General features: G+C 56.5%; 1 protein-coding gene across 3 annotated transcripts; it reads left to right on the top strand.

Moving 5' to 3' along the window:
* Nucleotides 1-26,401, top strand: ASS1 (argininosuccinate synthase 1). Of its 3 annotated transcripts, XM_018074159.2 has the most exons (16): nucleotides 1,595-1,843; nucleotides 2,158-2,211; nucleotides 2,470-2,581; nucleotides 3,017-3,085; nucleotides 3,354-3,542; nucleotides 5,940-5,996; nucleotides 6,411-6,485; nucleotides 9,374-9,444; nucleotides 9,812-9,842; nucleotides 13,482-13,572; nucleotides 15,397-15,481; nucleotides 16,527-16,591; nucleotides 20,571-20,702; nucleotides 23,884-24,040; nucleotides 25,543-25,608; nucleotides 26,104-26,401. In XM_018074159.2, the coding sequence occupies exons 1-16, from the start codon at nucleotides 1,623-1,625 to the stop codon at nucleotides 26,156-26,158; spliced, it is 1,530 nt and encodes a 509-aa protein (XP_017929648.2). In that variant the 5' UTR covers nucleotides 1,595-1,622; the 3' UTR covers nucleotides 26,159-26,401. The 3 variants fall into 3 exon arrangements, with proteins under 3 accessions (XP_008917644.3, XP_017929648.2, XP_017929647.2); XM_008919396.3 differs by lacking the exons at nucleotides 1,595-1,843; nucleotides 2,158-2,211 and adding an exon at nucleotides 1-64; XM_018074158.2 differs by lacking the exon at nucleotides 2,158-2,211 and having other exon boundaries at nucleotides 1,753-1,865.
* Nucleotides 26,402-27,058: the final 657 nt, after the last annotated feature.

Genomic DNA, 27,058 nt, shown 5'->3' with positions numbered 1-27,058 from the left:
AGGAGGAGGAGGATGCTCCAGGCACCGGACCAGAGTGCAGAGGGCAGCCGGACACCGGGAGTGGGTGAGTGCAGGCATGGGATGGGAGGGAGAGGGAAAAGGGGGCCTTTGCCTCGGGAAATGTGTCCCCTCACCCCGTCTGTCCCATTTCCACCCACCCACGGGTGTCCCTCACCCCTGGGTGCTGGAGCAGGGCAGTGGGGTGCCAGCCCCTTCCCAGCACTGTGCAGGCTGTAGTCAAGCCCCTCCTAGCTCAGTTTGGGGTGTGGGGCTTCCAAGTGAATCCCATTTCTCTGAGAGTCCCCTCACCCACCCCAAGGGAACGCAGCTGAGACCTCAGCTGGCACCACCTCGTGCCCTCCCCACTCTGTGCTGGGGATTTTGGGGGGCAGGATGGGACCTGCACAAGGTGGAGGAGCGATGCTGAGACAAACCCCCGCACCCGTGAGCACATCCCTGCATGCCTCTGCTTCACGAAACCCTGGGAAGCCTGTTCCTGCCCCTCCTGCCTGCCCCTGCCCTTCTCCCTGCCCCATCCCAGCCCGCAGGCAGCATCCCGGCAGTTCTTCCAGCCCAGCTGGCAAAGACAGTTCCTTTCTTTACCAAAGTTTGGAGCTTTTCGTTCTCCTCCGTTTTTTATACATTTATTTTTCCTTGTTTTTAAAACCGAAAGCCCAGTGTTCCTTTGGAGCAGGGCAGCCAGAGTTCTCTCCGGTAAAAGCCAAACCCTGCCCCAACTCACACGGAAATTGCTACGGAATAATAACAAGGGCTGAGAAAGTCCCGCCGCGTTCCCCTTCACTGAGCTTTGTTTGCTCTGATTTATTGCCACCTAACACTGAAACTTCGGGGCTCTCCCTTCCTGGGCAGGCGGGCTTGGCACGAGCCCCGTTTCCAGAGCAGGGAACGCTGGTGGCCCCACACCCTTTCTGGGATGCAAGATGCATCTCCAGGGCAAAGTGCCCCCGGGCATTTTGTAGGCAGTGGGGACATGTCTGAGCAGGCAAAAGTTGGAGGTGTTTCCCTAAACCACTGCTGGGCCACTTGTGGAGCGAGCGTGCCCGGTCTCAGAGGTGCTTAGTCAGGCTGGCAACCACCACAGCGATGCTGGTGGCCACAGCAGGGATGAGTTTGGGGGTAAAGGGAGGAATCAGTTTCGAAAGGAGCCGCTTGGGCTGGGCCCTTCTGGGAACTGCGACTGCCTTCCTGTAAATGCCCCAGCGAGGAAGGGACGGCTGAACTTCCCTGGGCAGGGACCCAGCTCGGCACAGCCACGGGGCCCCACGAGCAGGGAAATGCCGGTTGCTCAAGCCTGGGCATTGGGTGCTGCCTGCGTGGCAGCCCGACGGGCACGGGCAGGCTCAGGGAGCTGGATGCAGGTTGTGGGGCTGCCAGACCCCCTTTGCTCCTCAGCACGAACCTCAGTGACTGGGCAGATCCTGCTCTTTAGTAGCTCCAAGCTGTGCCCGTGGGATGCTGGCAGGATGCGGGTGCTGGGGCACACCCCGGCATAACCACATCACTCTGGAAGAGGTTCCCGGTGTGCCAGCCAGGAGCAGCCCAGCAGGGCGCCTTCCCTGCCTGCAGGAGCAGGATTGTGCTGACTTGGCAGCGGCAGCAGCATGAAAGTTGCTCAGGACAGGAATTGGTTGGCTCCACCGTCCGCCTCCCCCGGCCAAGGGTCAGCTGGCATCGCCTCCTCCTGGGGCCCTGGGATTCACAGCCTGGCCCCGGGGCCACAGAGCCCCTTCCTGCTTGGAATCTCCATCCCTCCACCTGAGCTCCAGGCCTCTTCCACCGTCTCCTGTTGTTGTCTCAGATCCTTGATATCCTTGTCTGGAGGGTGAGGGGCAACGAATCCCCACGTAGGTGTTTCGTGCTGGCAGAAAACACGGGCAGCGTAATCAGGACAAATGCACCATAAGCATTAATTAGACTTGGGGCTGGGCTGGGCTGGGCTCTGGGGGACAGTTCCAAACCCCCCAGCCCTGCAACCATGTCACGCCCAGCAGTGCCACAGGGCACTTGGGGCTGAGGTGGTGGGTGGCTCTCTGCAGAGGCCTGAGATGTGCTGGGTCGTGCCTGAGCAAGGCATTGAGCTGTGCCTTCACCACAGCTGGGCGCCTGCGCCTGAGTTCCAGCCCCCTGGCATTGCAGGGTGCTTGCAGAGTGTGGGGCAGGCTGCTGCAGGGTTGTCAGCATGGAGAAAAGGTAAGCTCTGATGGGTGCCATGGCATCCTCCCATCGCCCAGCCACCATCAGGTGCACTGTCTGGTGCACAGGCAGGGTGTCCTCCCTGGCTGGGAGCTGCAGCCTGGATGTGCCCATGCTGCTGTGGCTTTTCCTCCTGCTCCCAGCCCTCCCTTTGCTCCCTGCAGCCCCAGAAGGGATCTTGGTTCAACTGATCCTTCCTGATGGCTGCAACAGGGGCTGAGGGCATCCTGAACCCCTTTTCCTTTGCTTTGTCAGCACTATGGCTCAGTCCAAGGGCACGGTGGTCCTTGCCTACAGCGGGGGCCTCGACACCTCCTGCATCCTGGTGTGGCTGAAGGAGCAAGGCTACGATGTTATTGCCTACCTGGTGAGCTCTGTTCCAAACCCCATCACAGGAACCCTGTCCCTGGGGGCTGGGGGTGGAGGGAGTGCTGAGCTGCAATCTGGGGACCTGAGTGGGTGACAGGGCTCTTGGTGTATGTGTGGCCATAGTGGTGATCCTGGTCTCACTGGTTAACCATTGCCCAGCCTGGATGTTAATTTGTTGAGCTGATTCTGTGGCACAGCCTGTTTCTGCCAGATAATGACCCTCTGCTAATGAGAGCAGTAGATTAGGGCTTGGCAGAGGGGTGCATGGCCATCTCAGGGGGGAACCCCCCTCCTGCCCACCCTGGGTGGCCTCAAGCCCAGCCAGCATGGGCTCTGTTATGCTGTGCATGATGCCCTGTGCCAGACTGGGCTTGCACTCGGGTTTTGTGGTCTCCTTTCACATTCAGTCTTGGTACTTTTTCCTCCTTTCCAGGCCAACATTGGGCAGAAGGAAGATTTTGAAGCAGCACGAAAGAAAGCGCTGGCCCTGGGGGCCAAGAAGGTAACAGTGTCCCTCCCTCTGGGGTTCTGAGCTCCCCCTGCTCCCTGGTGTGGGGCTGAGCCCTGGGGTCTCACATATCCCATTGCTGGGAGGAGGGACAGCGCCAGTGAGAAATCCCTTTTCCAGAGCTTTTGCACCAAAGCCCTTTAGCAGCATCTAGGAAAGGGGACACAAAGGGACCTTTCATTGCACTGTCCCCAAATCCCTCAGAGGAGCGGGTTCTCCCCTTAGCCGTCCTCCCACCAGGACGCTCCCTCTGTGCCTGCAGGTGTACATCGAGGATATCAGCAGGGAGTTTGTGGAGGAGTTCATCTGGCCGGCAGTGCAGGCCAACGCGCTCTACGAGGACCGGTACCTGCTGGGCACGGCGCTGGCCCGGCCCTGCATCGCCCGCAGGCAGGTGGAGATCGCCCAGAGAGAGGGAGCCCAGCACGTCGCCCACGGGGCCACGGGCAAGGTGAGGGAGGACGGGGGCACAGGGCAGGGATTGGTCCCTTGGCCAAGCTCTGGGTGCACGGCGTGTTTTGTGGGTGCTCTGCAGGGCCGTGCAAAACTCAGCTGTGTTTCAACACTTCCTTCTCGCCTCTGGGATTTCTGTGCCCGATTTCGGTTCCCTCTCCCTATCGGGAAGGCTGGAGTCAGAGCCGAACACCCTGTTTTCGGCAGCAGCTTGAAAATGCTGCTACAGACTGGGGCTGTCCAGGCCAGGAGCCAGCTGGGACTGAGCCAGCACCCTCCGTGGTGTTTAGGGGCATCCTGGGATACATGTGACTGTCCCAGTCCCTGTCCCGGTCCCTGTTCACATTCCTGTCCTCAGCTCTGGCTGTCCCGGTCCCTGTCCCCATCCCAATCTGTCCTGGTCCCTGTCCCCATCCTTGTCCCCATCCTTGGCTCTGTTGGTCCCTGTCCCTATTCCTATCTTTATCCCGGTTGTCTCGGTCCCTGTCCCCATCCCCGCTGTCTCCGCCGACGCAGGGACGACACTTTGCCGCTAGAGGCAGCCAGAGACCGTAGAAAGGAGATGCTCGGGGCCAGTCCCTGCCCCGGAGAGGGGGAATCCCCCGCGGGGAGCGTGGCGGGGGCGTGGAACCTGCGAGCCGTGACCGTGGGCCATCCCCGGCACCTCCAGCCGCTGCCCGCACGCTGCCCAGCCCGGGCGGGGACACCTGGCGCAGGTGAGGGCTCAGTGGGTGACCCCAGGTCCTGCCCAGTACCTCCTCCTCCCTTCCCACGGGGACCCAAAGCGCAGCCCGTGCCCATCGTGGCCCAGGGGCAAGGCGAGGTGACCCCCTCGAGGGGTTACAGTGAGTTTGGGGCGGCTGGGTTTGGGGGTCCCCAGCTATGGCAGAGGACCTTGCTTAGGAGGGGGATGTTAGGTGCAGCCGGGAGGCTGTCGAGGTTCCTGCCAGCACCCAGGAGATGGGGCAGAGGGGCAGCTGGGGGGTTTTATGACCGAAATAATTGTCTCTCCTCCTGCGGTGGGGTCCCTGCACCCCTTTCCCGTCCATCTCACCCATCCCCAGCAGCCCCCTCTCGGAAGCCCCCACTAAACGGTGCCGTGGAGTCACACACCCACAACGAGATGACGTCCCCTCTGCTCCCGGGTGCCACCAGCCGTCCCCGCTGGCTGGGACACCTTCGGTGGCTCCTGCTTCCCAAGCCATTAAGCTGCGGGCACGGGCAGGGACCGACCGCGGGTAACTCGACCCGGCTGCGGCGTCTTAAATGGGACCATCTGGGGTGTCCCCGCTGCCGGAGCAGATGGACGTGTTTTGGGCCTGTAAGGGAAATGAGTACTTTGGTGGACGGACTCGCCTGAGTGTAATAGTCCTTAGGGAATTCCCAGGCCGGTTGTAAATGTATCCTTCAGGCCAGGGCCGATAGGAGGGAAGGGGGGCTCTGTTTGCCCCTTGGTGTGGGTGGAAAATAGGCTTTGGCGAGTGCTATTCCCTTGAAGGTGCTAATAACTCCCAGCCTCCTTCCTCACCCCTTCCTGGCTACCTGGGCTCGTTAGTGGTACCTCATCAGCAAGGGCCAATTAAGGTAAAGGGAGGTTCAGAGCTAATTAATTATGAGCTACTGAATCCTCCTGCTCACCACGGTCTTTCCTCCCACCTTGCCCTCTCTCTCCATGTGTCCTTTGATCCCTTTGGGGGAAAAATACCTGAATCTGGGTTCCTGTTGGTTCAGCTTTCAGGAGTGTCAGCCCAGGGCAGAGCATGGCTTGGGTGACTCTGTGGTCAGCCTGTCTCCCTTGGAGCCTGGTGAATGAGTTGCACAGGGATTTTGAATGCCCAGCTAGCAGGAGCTCCAGGAAAGGTGGTTTGGGGTTAAAACAAGCCATGGAGAGGGACCAGGAGAGGCCCCATGGGACAGAGGATTCCTGCCCACTGTGCCTGGGGTCTTCAGTGTCGCAAGGGGAGCTGTGACTGAAGCCAAGCAGCACCTCAGAGTCTGCATGTGTGTGTTGTTACACACATGTGCACCACCACACGTGTGCACTGCCACACATGTGCCTGCCCAGCAGCTCCTGAGCCTCTCAGCTCCCTGGATGAAGCCCTGGGGCTGTAGCAGAGCCGGGAGCTGCTGACTTGTCATCTGCACTTTTAATGTTCCTGCCTTTTTTTTTTTTTTTTTTAAAGATTTCCTGCTAATTTTGCTGTTTCTTTCACCAAATCCAAACCTGTGTCCCTGTCAGGCAACATTCCTCTCCCGAGGATGCTGTGTGGCCCTGTGTGAGCTGGTCCAGGAATGAGATCTTGTCCCCCATCAGTGGGATCAGGGTGGGGAGCACCCACTTCCCAGCCCGCCCTAGTGAGGGGTGACTCCTCAGCATCTCCCATTCACTTTTCAGGGCAATGACCAGGTTCGGTTCGAGCTCACCTGCTATGCCCTGTGTCCCAAAATCAAGGTAAGGCACCTAAAATCATCCTACCCCCGGGCTCCTGGCCTCTCCCCAGCTGGTGGGGAATTCTGTTTTAACACCGAGGCAAGGGGCCATGCCTCACTTTAACAAGCTACCAGCTGCACACAGCGACGTTTTGGCATTTGAGGGGGCTGTAATGATCCTTAATTGACCTATTTTTACCCCAAACACCACGAGGCCACAGAGGAAACAGTATCAAGGCAGCTGCTGCCTGTTTCCCCCTTGCATCCAGTGCCTGGTTAGGGCCAGAGGTCTGGGTTACTCCACCCTTGTGCTGGGAGATTAAATTTCATCTGGGGGACAAAAACCCTGTGGGTCCTGTCTCCAAGGGGCAAAGGGGGCCCAGGGGCTACAAGAGGGCTGGGGGCTCCTCACCTCATGCTCCTGCCCTCCCACCAGGTTGTTGCACCGTGGAGGCTGCCCGAGTTTTACCAGCGCTTCCCTGGGCGCCGGGAGCTGATGGATTATGCCAAGGTAGGAGCTGGTGTGGTGTGGCCATGGGGTGCTTGGGGAGGCCACAAGGTGCTCAGGGTGGCTGTGGAAAGCTCAGGGGAGCTGTGGGATGCTCAGTGTGGCCCCAGGAAGCTTGGGATGGCCACGGGATGCTCACCATGGCTTGGCAGGTGACAGCAGCAAGCCCTGCCCAACATCCCTCCAGCACCACACTGGAGCCTTCTGGTTGGGGTTTCCCCCCCCCCCCAGCATCTATGTTTTTTCTTCATCCTCCCTTTTTAAAAGCCCCATAATTACCTGGCTATTAATGGTAACCTGCTTTCCAAGGAAACGGGTCCCAGCTCCCTGACTTGAGCGGCAGACAAAGCAAACACATTCACCTTTGTTGTCCCTTCCTTTTTGAAGTACAAGTTACAATAAAACATATTAGAAGTTTTGCATCAGGTTTTTATGTGCCCACCAGGGTACCTTTCTTTTTTAAGCGACTTCATGGAAATGCTTGACAACTCGGCTCAATCAATCAAAAGGGAAAAGGCAGCTCTGTGCATAAACCAGAAAATTGCTTCAGTTTTTAAATAGCTGCCTGGGTAATCTCTGGGAAGGCGAGGTGTGGAGCTGGAGGGACGTGGCCGTGGGGTGAGGAGCCCTCCGAGCCCATTAGGGCCGCCAGGAGAGGGTGGCGTGTTGAGGATTGTGTTTGCCATCTGCCGTTGTATTATGAAGGGGCGAGTTTACGAGAGCTTTCCATATGTTGCCAAACAAATTGTCAAGTAGGGGAGTTACTAAGAGCGCCGTGGTTTTATTATATGGAAAATGGAACACGTGTTTTGGGTTTGGGGGGTTTTGTTTTGGTTGTGGGGTTTTTTTTTTGTTTGTTTGTTTGGAAGGGGGAGGGTGAAAGGGAAACGAAATGGATTGGGGCCCGGTTCCAAGAGGAAAGGTCGTGGGGTGAGGGTTCCTAGTACTTTTCAGTCTCTGGTTATGTTTAGTTTTAAAAAAAAAAAGGGGGATTTCTCTTCTTTTTCATGCTCAGGAGAGGGAGACGTGTGGCCAGGTCCTTTGAGCACCTGGATGTGCTTACCTTGGTGCTTGAGGAATGATATTTGGGGCTCCATTAGTACCAGGGAAAGGGAGGATCCGTGTCACTGCAGCACAGCTCTTGCCATGAATTTGCTGCCCAGGGGCTGGAGCCAGCTTTGCTCTGGCAGCAACCTGTGCCAGCAGCTGCTTCATCCCCACAACCAGCTGAGGCTGAAATAACTTTATGAGAAGGGGGAAGCTCTCGTGGGTGCTGCTCCAGGGTGAGCCATGGCTGCAGGCAGAGCCAGGTGGGACAGAGCCTGAGAACAAGATCTCTCTTTGGTTGTGGCACCTTTGGCTCCGGCCAAGGCTGCCTGGGCTCAGTAAATGTTGGTACGTGGGTCTGGACTTGGAGGATCCTGTTTGAAATGGAGTGAGGATGGGCTGGGGGCTGCCAGGAGGAGGCAGAGGGCTGGCTGAGAAAATAAATCAGCTGGGGCTGGTGGCTCATTATTCAGGTTGGAAAGATACATTTGTATATCTCAGGTGAGATAAGTGTGCCAATGGTCTGTCTCCTCTTCCAAATAACAAGTGATAGGACAAGAAGAAATGGCCTCATGTTGTGCCAGGGAGGGTTTAGATCGGATCTGGACATTAGGGAGTCCCAGGGGGTCCCGCACTGGAATTGTGGTGTGGGACCAGCAAATCAAGACGTGAGGCAATGTCCCTTCAGGACCAGAGCCGAGTCGGCCCCTCTGCAACCTTAGGAGGCATTTCAGAACCTTGTTCCCATCTCGGGTGATGGATTGAGGACATGATGAAACAACCACAAGCATTTCCTTCCCCTCTTCCCAGCAAACAAGGAGCCTCTACTCAGCCCCTGCTCCTCCATCCCTGGCCAAGCCCTTGGCTGATGTCCCTGCTGTGATGACACTGACGTGCCAGAACACAGACACATCAGGGCACAGTGGGAGCCCAGAGCTGCCATCTCCACCCCTGTCTCCCTGTGGCCATCCCACAGCCGGCACATCCCATCTCCTCATGCCAGCAGGGTGGGACACGTCCCCGCTGGCTCCAGTTGTCAGCCTGCTGCCGTCACCTCTCCTGCTAATTCCCCTGCGTATTCACCTCGTCTTCACAGGCAATTTCCCCCATTGAAATGTCAGTGGATAATTGAGCACACCAGTGACCTTGTTAGGGAGCCGGGCTCGGAGCAGCGCGTTGTGCTGGGGAGGCAGCCGGTGTGGAGCCGCCTGTCCCCTGGCATGGTGGGCTCGAGGTGCCCAGGCTCGGGGGGGACATCTCCACAGCTGCTTTGCCACGTGTTTGTGTTGCTGTCCCCTCATGGCAGAGCATCAGTCCTCCAGAGCATCCTGTGGATTTGGGGATTTGTGTCCTCGTTGCCTCCCCTTGCTAAGCAGCCCAGCTGGGAGAATCATGGAACATCCTGAGTTGAAAGGGACCCACAGGGATCATTGAATCCAACTCATGGCCTTCACAGGACAACCCATTGTCCCACCATGTGCCTGAGAATGTTGCACCATCTTGGACCTGGACCTAGGAAAAACACAATGTCCATGCTGGTGTCCCCATTGCTGGGGTTCGTGGGGTGCTCTGGGGTCCCTTCTCAGCCTGTGGCAGGTCTGGGGCAGCCCTTGTCCTCCCATCCACACTGTGTCCCTGATGTCCTCATCGAGGTGGCCCTTGGTGGTGGGAGCCGATGCTGCCTGGGGTCAGGGACACGGGTGTGCAGCTTGCTCTGTGCTGCCTTGTTGGTGATGATGGGTTGTGCCTTTGAGCTTTTGGGGGTGATCCTGGTGGGAAATGGTGCCAGTGGGGGTTGGCATTCCCTACAGGCTGTTTTACCCCCACTCTCATTCTCTTGGCAGAAACATGGGATCCCAGTGCCTGTGACACCCCAGACACCCTGGAGCATGGATGAGAACCTCATGCACATCAGGTGAGTGGCCAGGCAGGTGGGGAGCTTCTGTGGGGTGAGGACACAGGGTCTGAGGCCCCTATCCCCTCCATCCTTCGTGGCCCTTCACACCTCCATCATCCCAGACCTGCTCACCATGGGTGACCCCCAAACCTCCAGCCTGGCTTTCTGCCCAGTTGTCCATGTCCCATGTGGCAGCATCCATCTCCTGGGCTCTCCCAAGCCTAGTTCTCCTTGCAGGGTTACTGCTAAAATGCCCTGGAGATCCATAACATGTATTTACTCCCATCCATGGGGTGGTGGGAGTGGGGCTGTCGTCCCGGTGGGGTTTGGGGTTGCAGTTTGCAGGTGCTACAGTGACTTCTCCCTCCTTCCCTGCCTGCTGCAGCTACGAAGCCGGGATCCTGGAGAACCCCAAGGTAATCGATCACGGCCACCCGGCCAGCGTGGCAGCCACGGGGCCGGGGGCGTCTCGTGTGTTTGCAGCCTAATTGGAAATTTCACGGCGGGGCCGTCCGTGTGTGCGGGGAGGCTCCGCCGCCCGCCCCGGCCCCTCCGCCTCCCCCGGCACGTTAATTGCCGCCGGCATGAATAGGGGAAGGGACCGTTTCAGGGTGACACTGGAGGGGACAATGTCGTGGGGCAGCAATAAAGGAGCAATTAGACAGATGAGGTGCTGGTGGGAGAGTCGGAGCTGGTGACGGGGGTTCGGGCTGGCCCCTGCAGCTCGCCCAGCCCTCCTCGTTTTCCCATCCCCTCTCTCTGTGGGGTAAAACCTGCCCTTGGATGGGTGAGGTGTTGGAGACACTGAGGGCATCCATGGGGCCACCAGTTCTGACTCCCAACGGGGCCACGAGCCCTGTGGTGGTGCTGGGATCTGCTGCCAGGTGCTACTGGGAGCGCAGCAACACCTCCGGCCGCTCCGAGCAGTGCTCGTGGTCCGGCCGCCCGCTGGCCCTGCCGGCGCTGTTCATGCTCCAGCGGGTCACCGCGCTCGGCGGCTACTTAAACTATCCATCAGCGCTAATTAGACAACCCGGGGAGAAGGAGGGGGAGACAGGAGGAGAGGGAGAGGAGCCGCTGGAGCTCGGCGCAGCCGGCTCCCCGCAGCTGGGCTGACGCGTGCCTCCGGCGGGGGAAGGAAGGGGAAGGTGGAGAGGGGGTCCCGCTCCCCCTTTGGTGTCTTCCAGAGGGGGGTCTGTGGGTCAGGCTTTGCGAAGCCGGGTTCCCGTGGAGCCTCCTCTCCTCCAGGGGATCGCTTGGCACCGGGATGGGTGTTCGTGCCTCTAGCTGGAGCTGGCAAGGCGCTGACCCGCGCCCCTCCTGACCCACCCCTCCGCACCCAGCACCTCTCCTCTTCTCTAGCGGAACACCCCCAGTCCCCAGGCTTTGCCAAGCCCGCTTCCTTCCCACAGCCAGCTTGGAAAAACGGGGCTGACCAGTGCCCTGACCCCGTCCCCGAGCATCCTCCGCTTGGGCATCTCACCCTCCGACAGCGCTGGGAGGTGACTCCCCTGAGCGCGGTGTCACCAGTGTCCCCTCCCCGGCCCGGGAAGCAGTGCCGGGCACCTGGTGGCTGTGGCAGGATCCGAGGTGCCAGGCACGGCGGGCTCCCCTCCCCAAACCCCCGGGACCTGCCAAACGCAGGGATTTGAAAGCAGATGGTTGAGCTATTTTCTGCCTCTGTGAGGCCCGATTGAAGGGCAATGAGGCAGCTAATGCGGAGAAAGATAGAAATTTACTTGCTTTAACTTCATATGGCACTCTGAAAGAGTTCATTCAGTCCCGGGCACAACAATATCAGCCGGATGAATAAACCATTTGCGGCATCGATAGCTCTGCATCATGGTTTACTTCATGGACCATTTGCTTCCAATTTCTTCTCTTCTTGCCCCGTTTTTCTTGCTTCTTTCTTCCCCCCTCCCTCTCTCCCTTTCCACACACTCTTCCTTTTTTTTTTTTCCTTTTTTCCCCCCCTTTTTATTTTTTTTCTCTCCCCTTTAAAGATGACATTGCAGGACTAGCCCCCCTGCGGGGAGGGATAAATAGAAGGCATTGATACACTGCAACAAACTATTTGTCATTTGAACTGTGCTTTTAGGAGAGAGAATAAAAAGAGGACAGACTCACACCGTAATGATGGAATGCAAGCCAAATGTCACTTTTATTTCTATTTAGTTATTTTATTTAATAGGGGTTTTCATAGTTGGCTCGGAAAATTGGAAACTACCTGACTTTGACTTCCAATGTTTAGTAAAGAGTTTTTAATACTTTCCGGTATTTCTTCTCCCCCTTCCTCCATCTTTTCCTTTTGAACTCAAAGTTTTTCATCATCTCTCGCAGGTTCCTCTAGTTAATAAGTGTGATCAGGGCTAGGAAAGGCCAGACGATGTAAAATTGAAATCCACAGCCCGTGTAATCTGTGTGCAGGGGCACAGGGAGATGCGCCTGCCTGCCAGCGCCTCTCCCTTAAAACAAGGGAAAGGGGCAAAAATGGCATAAAATGGGAACTGAGGCGAGTTTTGCTGCAGCGTATGCTTGGGTAGTTATGTCTGTATTCCTGGGATTTGACTGTGGATGCTGTTGGGATGTGCACCCCAGGGCTTGGGGTAAGGCAAGAGGAGTACCCCTGGTGAAAAGGGGATGCTTGCAGTTTGAGTAGGCTTCCCTCAGGTGCTGGCAGTGCTGCAGCAAATATAAATATGTTTGGAGAAAAATAAATGGAAGTTTTCACTAAAATTCTTACTGCCCGTCTTTGAAAGTTTTAGATGAAAACTTCTGTAGAGAAATTAATTTTCCTTCTGAAAAGCTTTTTTTATTTTTTTTTAAAGCAACCACTTGGTTGGATTTTGGGGGGTTCTTTTCCCTGACTTGCTTTATACCTTGTCTTTTTTTACCTTGCTGGAAAGGAAGAGAAGGGAGAAAAAGGGATCTTGAAAGGTCCTTTCTATCCCATAGTATTCTATGAAGTGAACAGGAGAAGAGCTGTACTTTAAAAACGAGAGGAGGAAGAGAGGGCATGTGAGCCAAGCAGTGGGTGGGTGGATGCAGACAGGGCCCCACTGCCCAGGGATTCCCAGAGCTCCAGCTCTCACCAGCTGGGTCTAGTGGGCAAATACCAGTTTGCCACCTTTTAAAAGGCTTCCTGCCTTTCCACCACGCTGCACATGCCCTGGGTGCTCTTTGCCTCAGTTTCCCCTCCACCTCCCCGAGCTGTGGCTGGGTGGGGAGTCCCTTTGAAGACAGGAGTTTGCAAACACCGATCTGAAAGTATTTTGGGGTCAGCAAGTGCAGTCACATTATGGGCGAGTGCCGAGGGGGCACGTGAAATTGCAAAGCATTTGCTCTCTGGGACGGAGAGCTCTTTTTTATTGTATTTCCCCCCCCCCCTTCTTCTGGCACGCACTTCAATTGCGGCAATTCACCGTCGGCGCCCGAGCCTCCGCTGGCCTGGCTCTGATGGAGATAAGATGCCTCTTTCCTATAAATCTCACAAAAAAACAATATACATAAAGGTTGATGTGCTCTGAAATGGGTTTTTGCTTCGCCGCTCTATTTTCCCCCGTGTGTATTAACCCCGGGAGCACCATGAAAGAGCCGGTGGCGCCTGGAGCACCTGCTGGGGTCAGGGCTCCTCATTAGTTTTTTCGGTCCCCGGCCGAGGTGCGGGGACACGCGGGCACCCGCCCGCCCCGCCGCTCGCTGCCAGCGTCCCGCTTTTCCCTGCCTGACTTGCTTCTCCGCAGCCATCCCGCCTCCAGCTGTGGGGGCGTTGGAGGAAAAGATGAGATCAAGTTGAGGGGAAAAATTGGCTGATTCTTCCAACCCCTTTGTTCCCGGGGCCCCGGTAAGCGCCGGTGGTGTGCCGCCCTGGTCCTGCGCTTTGGGATGGTGGGGTACGCTTTTGGGATGGGGGATGCACCCCGGGGAGGGGGAATTCACTGTGGGACGTGGGATGCACCGGGGGGATGGTGGGATGCAGTCTGGGGCTGGGAATACCAGCAGTGTTGGCCGTGGCAATGCCGCTGACTCTCCCACCTCTCTCCCTCTCCTCACAGAATCAGGCTCCCCCCGGGCTCTACACGAAGACCCGTGATCCGGCCACCTCTCCTGACACCCCAGATGTGCTGGAGATTGAGTTTGAGCAGGGTAAGAGCCTCCTTGCTGCCAGACCCTTGTGCCTTGGTCCCCCAAAGACAAACCCAACTTCCCGGCCAGGAGCAGGGTTCCCTGGCAGCTAGAAGCATCTCCAGAGTGGGGGCACATGGGTGAACTCATGGCATCAGGGATGAGGATGGTGCTTGCAGCACACTGGGGCTCTGTGCAGAGGATCTGGTTAGATCCTAGGGTTGCTGGCACCCCTCTGAGTCCCCTCTACAGCCATCGAGGTGTAGTGGGCACAGGGTCTCTCTCCTGCAGGTCGGCACACAGGTGGTCCTGGGAACACACAGGTGACCCTATTCAGTGTCACAGTCGAGGAGATGCTCCAGCAGGATTGGCCTTTGGTACTATCAATGTTAAACGAAGGAGACAGGGACACCCCATCACATTCCCGGGACGAATGGCAGGGCCCAGCCCCGGAGCCTTCACCGGAGAGGGGACACTGGGCAGCATCTCCCACTTACAGCAGCCAAGGCCATCCCCGTGCCACCATCCATTCTGGCAGCAGCAGCGAGCCCAGCCCAGGCTGGGGGGGAAGCCCCGCTGGGAGGGGGCACCCCCTCCCCGCCGCCAGCATCCCTGCTCCATTATAACGATCCCCCTGCAAGGAGCAGCCCCCCCTCCTCCTTCCAGCAGCCCATTCAGCCCCTAGTTAATTTATTTGAAGTTTTAATCTAATTATTAACTATTTCAAAGGCTAAGCAGCTTTCACCAACAACGGCCCCGACAACGTCGGCTCTTCGCCGGGCGGACCCGGGCCAATACCCCGGCGGAGGATGCGAAGAGAAAGAGCCGGGGCGAGGGGAGGGCGCGGGGTGGGGGGGCCCGCGCCGAGAAGCAGCTTAAGGTTCATTATTGCCGCGAGTTACATTTAATAGCAATTTACAACTGAGTTTATAAACCCCTGGAAAATAGGGGGTTTAGAGGGAGGGGGGCAGTGGTGGGGAGCTGACAGCCCCCGTCACTAGACCGGGCTCTTGCGGGCGCCTATATAATAAAGACTAGAAAGGGAGGCATTGAGGCTGATTGGCAACTGATAGTGCGTTAAATGGTAATGAGGAGGGCAGATGGAGGGGGGATTAGCCTCCAACTCCGCACCGCTTTTCTTTGTGGGCCCCGCAGCCCCCTTGTCAGCTTCCTAATACATTTATTGCTCATTTCACACCGCTAAAGAAAAATGCCTCTTTCTATTCAGCATTTCCCCCCCCCTCCCCTCCCTCCTGGCTTTGCCCCTGCCCGGCGCCCTTAAAAAAAAAATTAAGGGGAAAAATAAAAAAGAGGGGGGGGGAAAGAAAAGGTGCAATAATTAATTCATGGCGGGGAGCACCCCGCCGCGGGGTGCGTGTGCGTGCGTGTGCGAGCAGCCGTGCCCCGGTGTGGGGGTCCCCCCCCAGACGCCCCCCGTGCTGGCGAGGGAGGGGGGGGGCACGCATTTGTCACCGTGTCCCCCCTCCCCGGCAGGGGCTGGTGGGACAGAAGGTGCTGCGCTGTAAGACAATTGCGGAGCGTGAAATTCAATTAGTTAAGGGCCTGGTTGCAATTTCACAGGCCCTAAAAAAGAGAGAGGGAAAAGAGAGGGGAAAAGGGAGGGGTGACGTTTTTATGGCCTTTTTTTTATTTATTTATTTCGCCTCTCTCCCGAGGTGGGTCCCCCCTCCCCTCGCCTCCCCCTCGCGCCAGCTTGGATATGCCTTTTTAAGAAGTTATTTAGAGTTCATATCTGTCACATCTATTTAACGCCCGTGGGATGATGTTCCGGGGGGGATCCTGACACCAGCTGATCCTGCCTGTCCTCGCTCCCCGCCTCCGCAGGTGTCCCAGTGAAGGTCACCAACATTGGGGACGGAGCCACTCGTTCCTCGGCCCTGGAGCTCTTCGTGTACCTGAACGACATCGCGTGAGTGCCACCCTGTCCCTTGGCAGCAGGGACAAGGGCAGATCCCCAGGGTACCCAGGGTGGGGTGGAAACAGGATGCTCACAGCAGGCACGTCCTGATGAGCCCAGGGACAGTGGTCAGCAGTGTGAGCATGGGATGGTCCCAGCTGGGTCCTAGTTGTCCCTAAATGCCAGCAAGCAGAGCTGGGCACCAAGGCCAGGAACACAAGGGAATAAATGCCCCAGGGTGTTGCTTTTGGTGCATGAGGAGGGTTAAAAAGTCCTCTGAACCCCCTCTGCGTTTTCCACGTGCCCCAGCTGCACACTGGGTGAGGGCTGCCCTGCCCACTACAGAGGCTGAGCCCCCGGGGCACCCCCTGCCTGCAGGGCACCCCTTTGCCGCTGGTTCCAGCTCAGTCCCAGACCCCCAGCTCCCACATCTCACGTCTCCCTGCCTGCCCAAGGGGGCTCAGTGTGCCTTTTGGGTGGAGAGTTGGCTTTTTGGGGGCATGGAGATGTGCTGTTTGGGTCCACAGCCCTGTCTTCTCCCTGCCTCCACAGCAGCAGCTCCTTTGGGGTTTCCTGCCCTGTGCCACCCCATGCCCAGTTTCCGATGCCACTGGCACAGAACCATCCCTGGGGGTTGGCCCAAAAATACAGCAGCACCCATGAGGGCACCTGCTCTTCCTAAGTGCCATCTGGCCACCTCAATCCTCCTCCATGCCCCTGCCTTTATCCCCCTGGTGGTGAATGGGAATGAACTTTTCCATGTAGTTAATTTTCTAAATGTAATTAAGTGGTTTTAAAATTACTTTGTCTGTTGAGAATAGAGCTGTGGCATGTCCTGTCTCCTTGCCTGGTTTATTTTCCAGTGGCCCAAGTGCCATGGCTGCCTGTGGTGCTGCTGGCCCCAGGTCACTACCGATGGTCACCAGTGCTGCTCAGGAGCTGATCGTGCTGCCATTTGGGGTTTGTCCCCCACTGTCCACCCCTCTGATCCACCTCTCACAGCTGCCCGTGTCCCACTGTAGGGATGGGGCTGCTGCAACTTCCCTTCTCCTCTCAGGGGCAAGCATGGGGTCGGGCGCATCGACATCGTGGAGAACCGCTTCGTCGGGATGAAGTCCAGAGGTGAGCCTGCGGGGCCATCCCTGCCCTAAACAGCAAAAAAGGAAAACCCCGGGGGGGGGTGTGGCTCAGGTCACCCCAGCAGCCCTCGACCTTTCCCTCCCCACGAGCTTTTGATGGAGATTTCCCTGTGACAGAGACTTTTCGTTGCTCTCTAATGATGGCAGCTGCCCGCTCGCTGCCGGTGCCACTGTTTGCGCCAGCCCTGCGGTCCCAGTGCCACCAGGTGAGACCCATCTCCAGGGGGAAAAACACCAGGCTGTGGGTTTGGTGGGAGGATGCTCCTGGAGGGTGCCAGGCTCTGTAATACCGGTACAAAACACAGGAGGCTGATGTAAGTCACTGAGGGTTTTTTTTAATCCAGTTCTTTGATTTATCTACACATTTTGGAGGCCGTGACTCTTAGTATTGATCATCCATTGGGATCAATTCCATTGGAAACCTCTGGAGGCAGCAAGCTGCCCTGTGCAGAACTAAGTAACGAAGTGGCTCAGCTTCATTTCCCATCTCCTTGTCCCCAGTCTTTTATTTTAAATCTCGTTAATACCTAATTAGATGCTCCCTTTCTTTAAACTTGCCCTCTGTGCAGGGCAACAGCAAATATTTTGGTTAGACGCAGCCCAAGTTCTCCCTCCCTGCCACAGGGCCCTTCACAAGAGCATCCACCGCAAAAGGCAAGAAACAAAACCCCAAATCATTTGATCTGGGTTTGAATAATCAAATTAAAACCAAAAGAAGGAAGAAAAAGCCCCGACCCGCGCACGCCAGCCGGCGCATTTGCATTCAGGATGCTGAGTAATTTGTCAAAATCTATTTTATTTTTTTTTTAAGAGCCACTGACACGCTCTAGTGACCCTTCCAGCATTTAATAATTTCTCTAAACCCCATTTAACTGTCATGTCTGTCTGCTGCATGACATTGCTGAGCGATCGCTGTGGTGTTTGTGCGCCGGCGGACGTGGCAGGACCGGGCGTTGTGGGGACAGCAGGGTGTGCACCGTGGGGATGAGACCTTGGGGTGGGCTTCCTGTGGGGACAAGACCTTGGGGGGGGGGGTCCCCCAGTTGCTTTGAGCAGGATCCTGCCCCTGGTTTTGCTTCTTGGGATTAAGAAAAACCCCTGAGAAATCTGCTCCAACAGATGTCCTGTGGGAGAGATGGAGAGCTGGGACGTGAAGGGGCTGGAACAGGAGGGGGCTGTGGGTACCTGTCCCACCCTGGGGGCTTTTGGGGTGCAGGGCAGCTCGAGGTGACCCCACCTCCTCACTACCACAAGTATTTTGGACCCCAAATGGGCTTAGGGTCAGTGGTGCAGGAGATGGCAGCTGGGTTTGGAGGAGATGATCCCTCAAATCTCAGTGGTGTGAGGTGACCCCGCTTACTCAGGGTTCTGCAGGTTCCTTGGGGCAGCACAGGGACCCCGGCTCTGCTGGGGAAACTGAGGCACAGTCAACAGCAGGAACTGATCCCTCCATGCTGTGCAGGTGGCAGTGAAGGTGCCTCCTCTCCCTCATCTCCCAGACCCGAGGAGTCGGAGAGGAGAAAAATTCATTTGCATTGATTTTTTTTTACTAAGCTCCTAATTGAACTTCGTTAAGGCCTAATGGGCGAGGGGCACGTGGCACGAACCCGCACCAGCCTTTTAAGCCCTATTAACTCGGTTTTGCCATATTTGTTTTAGTGGGAGGAGGTGGCTAATTATGGGGTGCCAGGGAGTGGAGCTGCAGCCGGCTGGGGGGGGCACGGCTCTGCCGGGGGCTCGGGGCTGCTGTGGGAGCACGGCCCTGCCTCTCCCGCCTTTTCACATCCTCATTATCAAATTATCTTTTTAACTCCGAAGGGGGGCTAATTAAGTGAAGTAAATGAAATCAGTGGGGAGGAAGTGGGAAGGAGGGGATGGTCGCTGCCAAAAGCTGAGTGCTGCCTTCGGCTGGGGCTTTTCCTCCCCTTGGCTCTCTCTTTCCTTTTCCCTTTCCTCCAGTCGATGCACTGAGCAGATGGAGCAGGAAAGTGGAAAACCCCTTCCCTGCAATGAACACATATCAGGCCGAGCTTGGCCTCGGCCCTGGACCAGGGGTAGAAATTTGGGCAGCATTTTCCCAAGGGCAGCATTCTCCCTGGGGAAGTCACTGCATCTCCTCCTGTCCCATGAATGACGTCGGGAGTGACAGCCTGCACTCAGCACAGCAAAATTGCTTGGATGGAGGTGAAGTGACAGCCAAGGTTACAAATTAGAAAATTTTAAGTAGCAGCAGCTGTCTCCTTGGCTGCCCCCCTCCATGTGTCCCCCCCCCCAGCAGCTCCAGTCCCCCCTTCCCCAGCAGTAATTATGGGGTGATTGAAGCATCACTGGGCTGCAGTGCTGACACCTCTGTCTTTTTCCTGTAAACACGGGGAGATGAAAACAGACACTTGGAGATGCTGCGAGTGTCACTTTGAAGGTGTCTGTTATCTCCTCGGCAGCGGCGGGGCTGGAGCGTGGCTGTCAGCTTGCCCTCCCCTCTGCCCTGGCTGACACACTCTGGTCCCCCATCCTCTAGGACCCACAGATGGGCAGAACGTGGAGGTCAAGGCACATACACAAATCATCAGCCCAAATTGGCTTTAACACCTCCTAAGGGGAAAAGAGGGAGTATTAATTGTGTTAGTGGTGGGCTCCACTCCGTGATCAGGGGCTGGAGGGGACATAGAGCTCTGTGCTCCTGTGCCACCGCCATAGGACAGCTGGGGTTTGGTGTTAACTTGGCTGTCTGCTCCCACAGCCCTGTCAGGACGAGGCTGCAACATCACTGGAGTAGCTGGAGAGGAGGGATTGGCTCTCCTTTGGGACAGTGGGATCATGTTCTGTGCCTGTAGGATGCTGGAATCATGGACACTGGTTGGGATGGGGTTTGATGGAAATGGCTTGGGCTGCCATGCAGAGAGGGCTCCTGTTGTGTCTGTGGGACTGTGGCCACTCTGAGATGGGTCATGTGCCTGTGCCACTCTCCAGGGCACTGAAAGAGCAGAGCCTGGTGAGGTTTTTTGCCATGGGGGTTCCCCTCACCCTCTCTCAGGGCTGGGGCTGGTTGAGGGCACATCCCCTTCACTGGGGATGCTTTCTTACAGAGTTTCTTTGTGTGTCAGCAATTCCCATGTCCATGCCATAGCAGCTGCCTGGTGTTGGGAAGGGACCATCCCCAGAGGCAGACAGGAGGCAAGGACACGCTGATGGAACAGCCCTGGCCATGGACAGGTTACAGCCTTTCCCAACAGCCTTTCCCAACACAGTTGGTCCCTGCTGGACCAACTCAGTGTTTCCCCCACCACCTTTCCACCCACATCTGACCAGGACAGGAGCACTGCATGGCCGCACCCCTATTTAAACTCCAAGTAACCACATTATGCAGAAAACAAGCCCTGAACAGCTGGAACAAAGGAGCAGCTTTCTGAAACAATTAAGCATCCTCCATCCCCAGGCCTTGTGCATTGAGGGGAAAGGGGGGGGGGCAGCAGGAAGGGACTGGGGGGGCCCTGCCAGCCCCAGAGGAGGTTTCCCTCCCAGCCCCCAGGTAGCCTCTTTGCTTCCCAGCGGACGTGTGGGGCTCTTTCTCCCCAGCCGAGGGGAGAGGAGGGTCCTTCAGGCCCCGCGCTCCCCGTGCCTGTGCCCCGCGTCGTTCCGCTAATTACAGGTTTTCAGCCGCAGACCGTTGGGCACGGATGGGTGGGGGGGATCGGTTCCCAAACCCTGTCATTTAGCCTCGTCAGAGTGCCTCTTCAAAGAGGGGAATCTAGAAATTTTCTCCGCAAGGTGCGGAGTGGACTGTCTCGGCCCCAGCATGAATATAATGACAGATGCATTTTACAGCGAGCTGGGGCTGAATGCGCTCGACCACGGCTCCTTCTGTCAGCCAAGTCATTATTTTTTGTCATTTGCTGACAGTTTTGGTCTCATTCGTTTCTCTCTCTTTTTCTGCTTTTCCCCCTGCCTGGAAAAATGGGTAGGTATCTATGAGACCCCAGCGGGAACGATCCTATACCACGCGCATTTAGATATCGAGGCCTTCACCATGGACCGGGAAGTGCGGAAAATCAAGCAGGGGCTCACCTTGAAATTCTCCGAGCTGGTGTACAACGGTATGTATGGTCCTTCAGCCTGGACCTGCCACTGCAGCCTCCTCCCAGCCTTCCTCCTCCTCCTTTGGTGCTGCTGGAGGTTGCAGGTCCCACCAGTGCGTGCGCTCAGGGTTGTAAAATTCAGGTGTGGATTTTGAGGCTACTCACTGGGGGAAGAGATGGGTTTGGGCTGAGCTCAATCTCACACTCTGCCTGCTTTCCTGCCGAGGGAGCTCCGTGCCTGCCTTTGGGAGGCAATGCTGTCTTCCATGAGGTGATGCTCCCGACACCTCTCCCAGCCCAGTGCCACCACTTCGTCCCAGCAAACACATTTGGATGTCTCACGGGATGTAGTTCACCATCCCTTTGTCCCCCTTTCCCCAGCTCTCACCTCCAACCCGTTCCATCTCTGCCTGCTTTCACCCCAAAAGGACTCAAACACTCTGGGGTATGGGGCACCCAAGCTCCCAGCATGGCCATCCCTGCCATGGGATTTGAAGCCAGAGACTTCTTCCCGTGCCCTGGCAGGGGGGTGTGGCACAGGGGCCCCTCGAGGTGCTGGGGGCTGCAGGATGGAGGGTCGAGGCTGTGCTATGTGATGCACAGCCCACACAGGGGCACTGCGGGTTGGGGCTGCAGGAGGGGCTCCCAGCCTGGACCAGGACAGCACTGCCTGGAGAGGGTTGGGAGCCTGAAGGGATGAGGGGACACTGGCTCACCCCTGCAGTGGGGGACAGAAATGAAGCCCCGTGTCCTCCCTCCTGTGGAGCAGCTGCAGCTCCAGCTCATGGGTTGAGTTTGAGGGGCCTCAGCTCAGCCCCCCCTGTGCTGCAGGGAACAGCTTGCTGGGCCAGGAGGTTGCCAGGGCTGGGAATGGCACCCTGGGAAGGGAATCATCACTGCCCTGGGGATTGATCTCTGGATTCACCCCAACCCAGACACTGGTGCTAAACTGAAGGAAGTGGGATTAGCCCAAAATGCCATAAGTGGACTCAAACCCCTACTGCCCACACCTGGGTGCTCAGCTCAGAACTGACATCCCTGGAGACCCCACAATGGAGAGATTCCTGACCCCATCCAAACAACACTTTCATAGGCCCTGATTTCTTGGGCTCTCAGTTCCTCCTCCCATCACTTCTCAGATGTTTCTAACTGCAAGGGGCTGGTATGATTCCCATGGGATCTTTCATGGGAAGATCCCCTGTAAATAACCTGACTGGGAGCTTGGGCTTTGGGCAGCAGCAGATGCAGCAGGACTGGGTCAGGCTGTTTCCCCTGCACTTTCTGGTACCTGTGCTTGTCACCTTCCCCTCTAAGGACATTCCTTCCTGCATCTTCCTCAGCAACTGGCATTTAATATCTGAGCCCCTTTGCTCCTTAAATTATATTTTAGGGCCCCGCAGGGGCTGCAGAAGTCTTGGTTACCTTTCCCTTAGATCACAGCCTCATTTACACTCTGATGCCACTCCTGTCTCTGGCCATTTTTGTTAGACTTTGACCTGGGCTGCCTTTATTTTGACTATTTTTTTTTTTTAGTTCGGGTATAAACCTGTTTGTTTATTTCTAGCCACTTAGTTGTGCAGCCACCAGGTTAAAGAGCCACTCAGGGGATCGTGGTTTTGCTTCTTCCTCCCTACCTCTGCCAGGCAAAGGCTGCTGTTTCCCTTGCTCCAAATGCTGAATTCTCAGGGATTTTCAGCATGGTCCTAGACTTCCCTGGCAGCCAATCCCAAATCCAAGGAACAACCCCAACAGCACCCCTGTATCCCCATGCCGGAGGCCAGGCTTTCGAGCTCACCTTCCTTTAACACTTCATTATTGCAGCCAGTCCATGTTTTTAGGGGAATTAGTGTTTATCTTCGCCTGTTCCCATTGATCCCATTGTGGAGGGGTGGCTTTGAAGACGGTTCCATCCCGGCAGGTACATCCAGGTGCGGAAATGCCATTGTCCCCCTGCCCACGTGGTGATTAGGGCAGGATGGTGGGAAGGTCATTAAGGGGGATCGCTTCCAGTGTCTGCGGTGGGGGGGTAAGGACAGGGGGGATGCTTTCTCCCACCTGGAGCTGTCAGAGTCAGGATTTAAGCAGCTGGTTATTATTTTAATGTGTCTGGGGTTTATTTTTACAGGGATGCAGCAGCCCTGCATCAATCCTGATATTAGAAGAGTTGTACCTGGAGGGTGGTTACCAAAACCAGGGGTTTATTTGCCTGGAGCCAGAGTTCCTGCCGATGTGGCAGTGCTGGTTGCAGGGAAGGGGGTCCCCAAGCCCCTTGGCCGTGCTGTGGTGGGGCAGCTGAGGGCAGTCTGTTCAGGGAGGTGGTTTCAGGGGTGAGGGGCTGCAGGGGTGCTGTGTCTTGGAGCGGGGCCACACAGACCCCAGGGACGAGGCTGCAGGATACGGCCCCACTTGGGGGGGGGGCTGTCGAGGCCAAACAACAAAAGAAATTGTTTGTTTCTTTAATGGCTTCGGCCCCGGAGCCCAGCTGGGAAGGGAAAGGTGAGAGGGCACCGGTGTTCAGCAGGGAGTGAGATGGGAGAGATAAAACCTGGGGGTGACCGGAGGGCTGTGAATGGGCTCTTTCTCTCTCCACCTCTATCTCCTTCTACATCTCCCAGGCTTTGTTCCAGGTCTCCAAGGGCTTCCCGGCTAATTACCCCGCTTAGAGACAGAAGGGGCATGGGGGTTGGCAGGCAGGACCACAGCCCCTCCATGCACTGTGGTGGCCTCTGGCTGGCCATGCCAACGGCTGTGCCCACAGGATGTGTTCTGGGGGGCCGTGGTGCACTCGCTGTCTGGACTCAGAGGGCTTGGGGGGGTGTCAGAGGGCTGCTGTCTCCACCTGACCCTCCCAAGATGGCAGGTTTCGAGTGATGGTTTCATACCTACTTAACAAATCTCTTAATTTCCATGATCAACCCCTGATGGAAGGAGAATGGTCCCGTGGCCTCTTCTCCACCAGCTCGTTCCAGCCTCCTCTCCCAGTGGGATCCCAAGGGCTGCCAAAGGGAAGGGACACACATGAGGTTCTCTCTCTCAGAGCTGAACGTGGATGTCCCAGCTCAGCATTGCCCTCTCTCATCCCTTCCTGTGGAAATTACCCAGGGTCTGCCTCGCAGGACTTAGCCTGGGGACCACCATGGGCACCGCAGGGCACTCCAGCCTGCCCCATTCCCACTCTGACCCTGCCTCCTGCCCGCAGGGTTCTGGCACAGCCCCGAGTGTGAGTTCCTCCGGCACTGCATCGGGCGCTCGCAGGAGCCCGTGGTGGGCACCGTCCGTCTGTCTGTCTTCAAGGGCCAGGTCTACATCCTGGGCAGGGAGTCCCCACGGTCGCTGTACAACGAGGAGCTGGTGAGGTGAGCAGGGCTTGGGGGGCCCAGGGTGGGCAGGGGTGGTGGCAGCGAGAATCCCGTCCCATCCTGTCGCATCCCGCCTTGTTGCATCCCATCCTGTCACATCCCATCCCATTCCCACTGGCACCATCCTCTGGGCCCAGCATCCGGCCGAAACACGAGCCATGTTTTTAAGTCAATATTAATTTTTTCCCCCTCTGGCTTTTCCCTTTTCTCCGCGTTGTTTTCTCTCTCGCTCACTCCCCCCTCAGCCCTCCCTCAACCCCTTTCAATCTCTCTAAACACTTTATAAGCCATAAATACACCCGAATGAGTTTAGATCAGTCGGAGTAAATGTCAAATTATCTTCTCTCTTTCTCTTCTCCGGCTTTTTTTTCCCCCTTTCCCTCCCCCTCAAAATCAACAGCTCCTAATAATCCATCCCAACCCTTCATTATGCTTCGCACTCTCACTTGGAGAGATTAAATGAATAAAGTATTAAAAAAAAATATAAAAAAAAAAAGAGGGAAGAAAAAAAGGGAGGATGGAGGGGGGTGGGACAGAGGAAAAAGAGAGAGGGAGAGAAAAGCAGGGGCACTTATTCTCCCTGTGTCTCCAACCATTTTCCTTTTCTTTTTGATTTCTACATCGCTGGTTTGAAAGCCTTTGAGTGACGGCGTCACAGGAACCCGAGAGAAAGCTGTGAGAGGCAGAGCTGTGTGGAAATGCCTCTGCACAGTAGGTAGAAAGTAACGTAATTATAGAGCAGGTCAGAACCACTCGAATGAGCAAAAATAAAAGCACAGAGGTTTTTCTGTAGCCCGTCAGGGGAGGTAAAATCGTTGTAAACTCTTTATTTTTTTTTTTTTCTTCTTTATTTCCCTCCACTTCCTTCTTTCAGGTTTGCAGTTTCTGGGAAATGAGCCGTGTGTTTTGGGGATGTAGGAGACCATTGGAGTTGGGATTCAGTGGGCGGCTGCTGCTCTGGGGAGGGAGATGTGCTTGGTGTCGCACCAAGGCACCGGCTGCCACAGCCATAAACCTCACTTTGGTGCTGGGGATGTCCCTGCCCGGGACCCTGTTCCATGCCCAGGGCAGTGCCTCCTGCCCAGGATTCCATTCCCTTTCCAGGGCAATGCCCTGCCTGCCATGGGACAGGCATACCCGTGGCATGGCTCCGGGACAGGGCGAGCATCCCTGCTTGGTGCCCAAGCACGAGGAGGAAGGGTGATGAGGTACATGAAGGACTGCATGAGGAATTTGGGGCTGTGTCTCTAGCAGGGCCTGGGGAACCTGGGAATGGCCACCAGGGTGGTCCTATGGCTCTGCTGCTCCTGAGCCACGTGCCCCTTCCCCAGGGCTGGCTGGGACCCTGCCCCAAGACCCCACACCCACCAGCAGTGGATGAGGGGCAGCATCAGCCTGTGGGAGCAGCCAGCTCAGGGGTCACCCACAATTCTCCCTTCCCAAAGGGCAGCCCTGCTTCCCCTCAGGAATCCCATCCCACTGTGCCTTTCTCTCCACAGCATGAACGTGCAAGGGGACTACGAGCCCGCCGACGCCACCGGCTTCATCAACATCAACTCGCTGAGGTCTGTGGGGCAGAGAGGGACCCTCCTCAATGTGTGTGGGGGGGAAGCCCCCAGCATCTTTCCCCTTCCCCATTCAGGCTCTGGGGGTGCACCAAGGCCCCCCCCCCGAGCTCCCCCTGAGCAGTGGGGTGCCACCAGCCCTGCTTAATTACAGTCTTCCCCAGCACAGCCAGCCTCACTATTTTACTTATTTCTCAGACACCCCCCCCCAACTCTAGGGCTGTAAAACACGCTGCATTTACATAATGGGCTCTTAATTTTTCCATTGCCTGTTAACTGCTTTGTTCTCCCCCATCCTCGATGTCCCCCTACTCCTCTAAGATAAATTAATTACATTATCTCGTGGGGGGAAAAAAAATAATTAAACTGTACAGGCCTTAACAAACGCCTGCTCTTCACGCCCCCTCATTCTGCTTAAATTAATTGAAAGGAAATGTGTGTTATTACTGTTAATTTACAATTAATTTTTTTTTTTTTTTAAATCCCGGTTTCCAGGCTGAAGGAATATCATCGTCTCCAGAGCAAGGTCACCGTAAAGCAGGATGAATAGCAATCAATCGCACGCGAGCCTTCCTCTCCCCTTTCTAATTTCTCTAAGAAGTAGCACTAATTGTGGTGGCAATTTGTAATTGTAACTCGTCTCTCCGGAGCGGAGCCGCGGCGGCGGTGACGGCTTTGTTATGGGGCGGCAAGTGAAATGCAGTCGGGAGGGGGGGTGGAAAAAGGGTTTGGTCCATCGGAGGAGAAGTGGGGAAAGAAATAAACCCCCAGCCACGCGCGGGTCCGGCACTGAGAGCCGGGCTTTATTCCTGCCTCGTTTGTTTGCTCCTCTGGCCCGGCGCTTCCCCCGGCCCGGCTTTGTGAAGTTGGTGATGGATTAAGTGCCTGCGAAGGACGTGGGGGGTTGGTGGTACCTTGTGGTGAAGGTGGGGAGAGGGGGACGTTGCCCCGCGCGATGCTGGGATGGAGGGGTGAGCTGGAGGACAGGGATGGATTAAGGGGATTTGACCCTTTTGGCTGTGAGTTGTAAGAGCAGATCTAGGAAAGGCAAAAATGGGGAAATATCCTTTGATGGTGTTGCGAGAGGTGAGGAGGAAAGGAATGCTCGCTCCGGGCTGGGTTCATCTCCCGTGGTGCCTGGGGGGTTGCGGGTCCTTCTGTTCCCGATGCTCAGGATGCAGCACTTGGCTGAGATGCAGGGATGGCTCAGTGAGGGAAACCCAAAACTGTGGTGAAAGGAAAGGGGAAAGGAAAGGACTGGATTTTCTAGCTCATGCAAACACCCAGGATGTGCTGCTGGTCCACACTGCTGAGGGTGGGGAAGGACCCGGTTTGGGGTGTCCCCACAGTGGGTGCCCCCGGGACAGGAGCAGAGATGCCCTCTGGGACTGGGAGCAATGCACCCACCGTGCTGTGTCCTGCAGTGCCTGGCAGGACTGGGGGGCTCTGG

This window comes from Manacus vitellinus, unplaced genomic scaffold (genome assembly GCF_001715985.3).
Source record: "Manacus vitellinus isolate BGI_N305 unplaced genomic scaffold, ASM171598v3 scaffold_27_pilon, whole genome shotgun sequence".
In the NCBI taxonomy this organism is placed as follows: Eukaryota; Metazoa; Chordata; class Aves; order Passeriformes; family Pipridae; genus Manacus; species Manacus vitellinus.
The sequence above is the reverse complement of the archived record's forward strand: the minus strand, read 5'-3'. Positions and strand labels throughout refer to the sequence as shown.

Coding starts and splice junctions, on each gene's coding strand:
- ASS1 (XM_018074159.2), top strand. CDS start 1,623: ATGAAAGTTGCTCAGGACAGGAATTGGTTGGCTCCACCGTCCGCCTCC. Junction 3,543..5,939: donor CCCACGGGGCCACGGGCAAG/GTGAGGGAGGAC, acceptor TTCACTTTTCAG/GGCAATGACCAGGTTCGGTT. Junction 20,703..23,883: donor CTCCGAGCTGGTGTACAACG/GTATGTATGGTC, acceptor TCCTGCCCGCAG/GGTTCTGGCACAGCCCCGAG.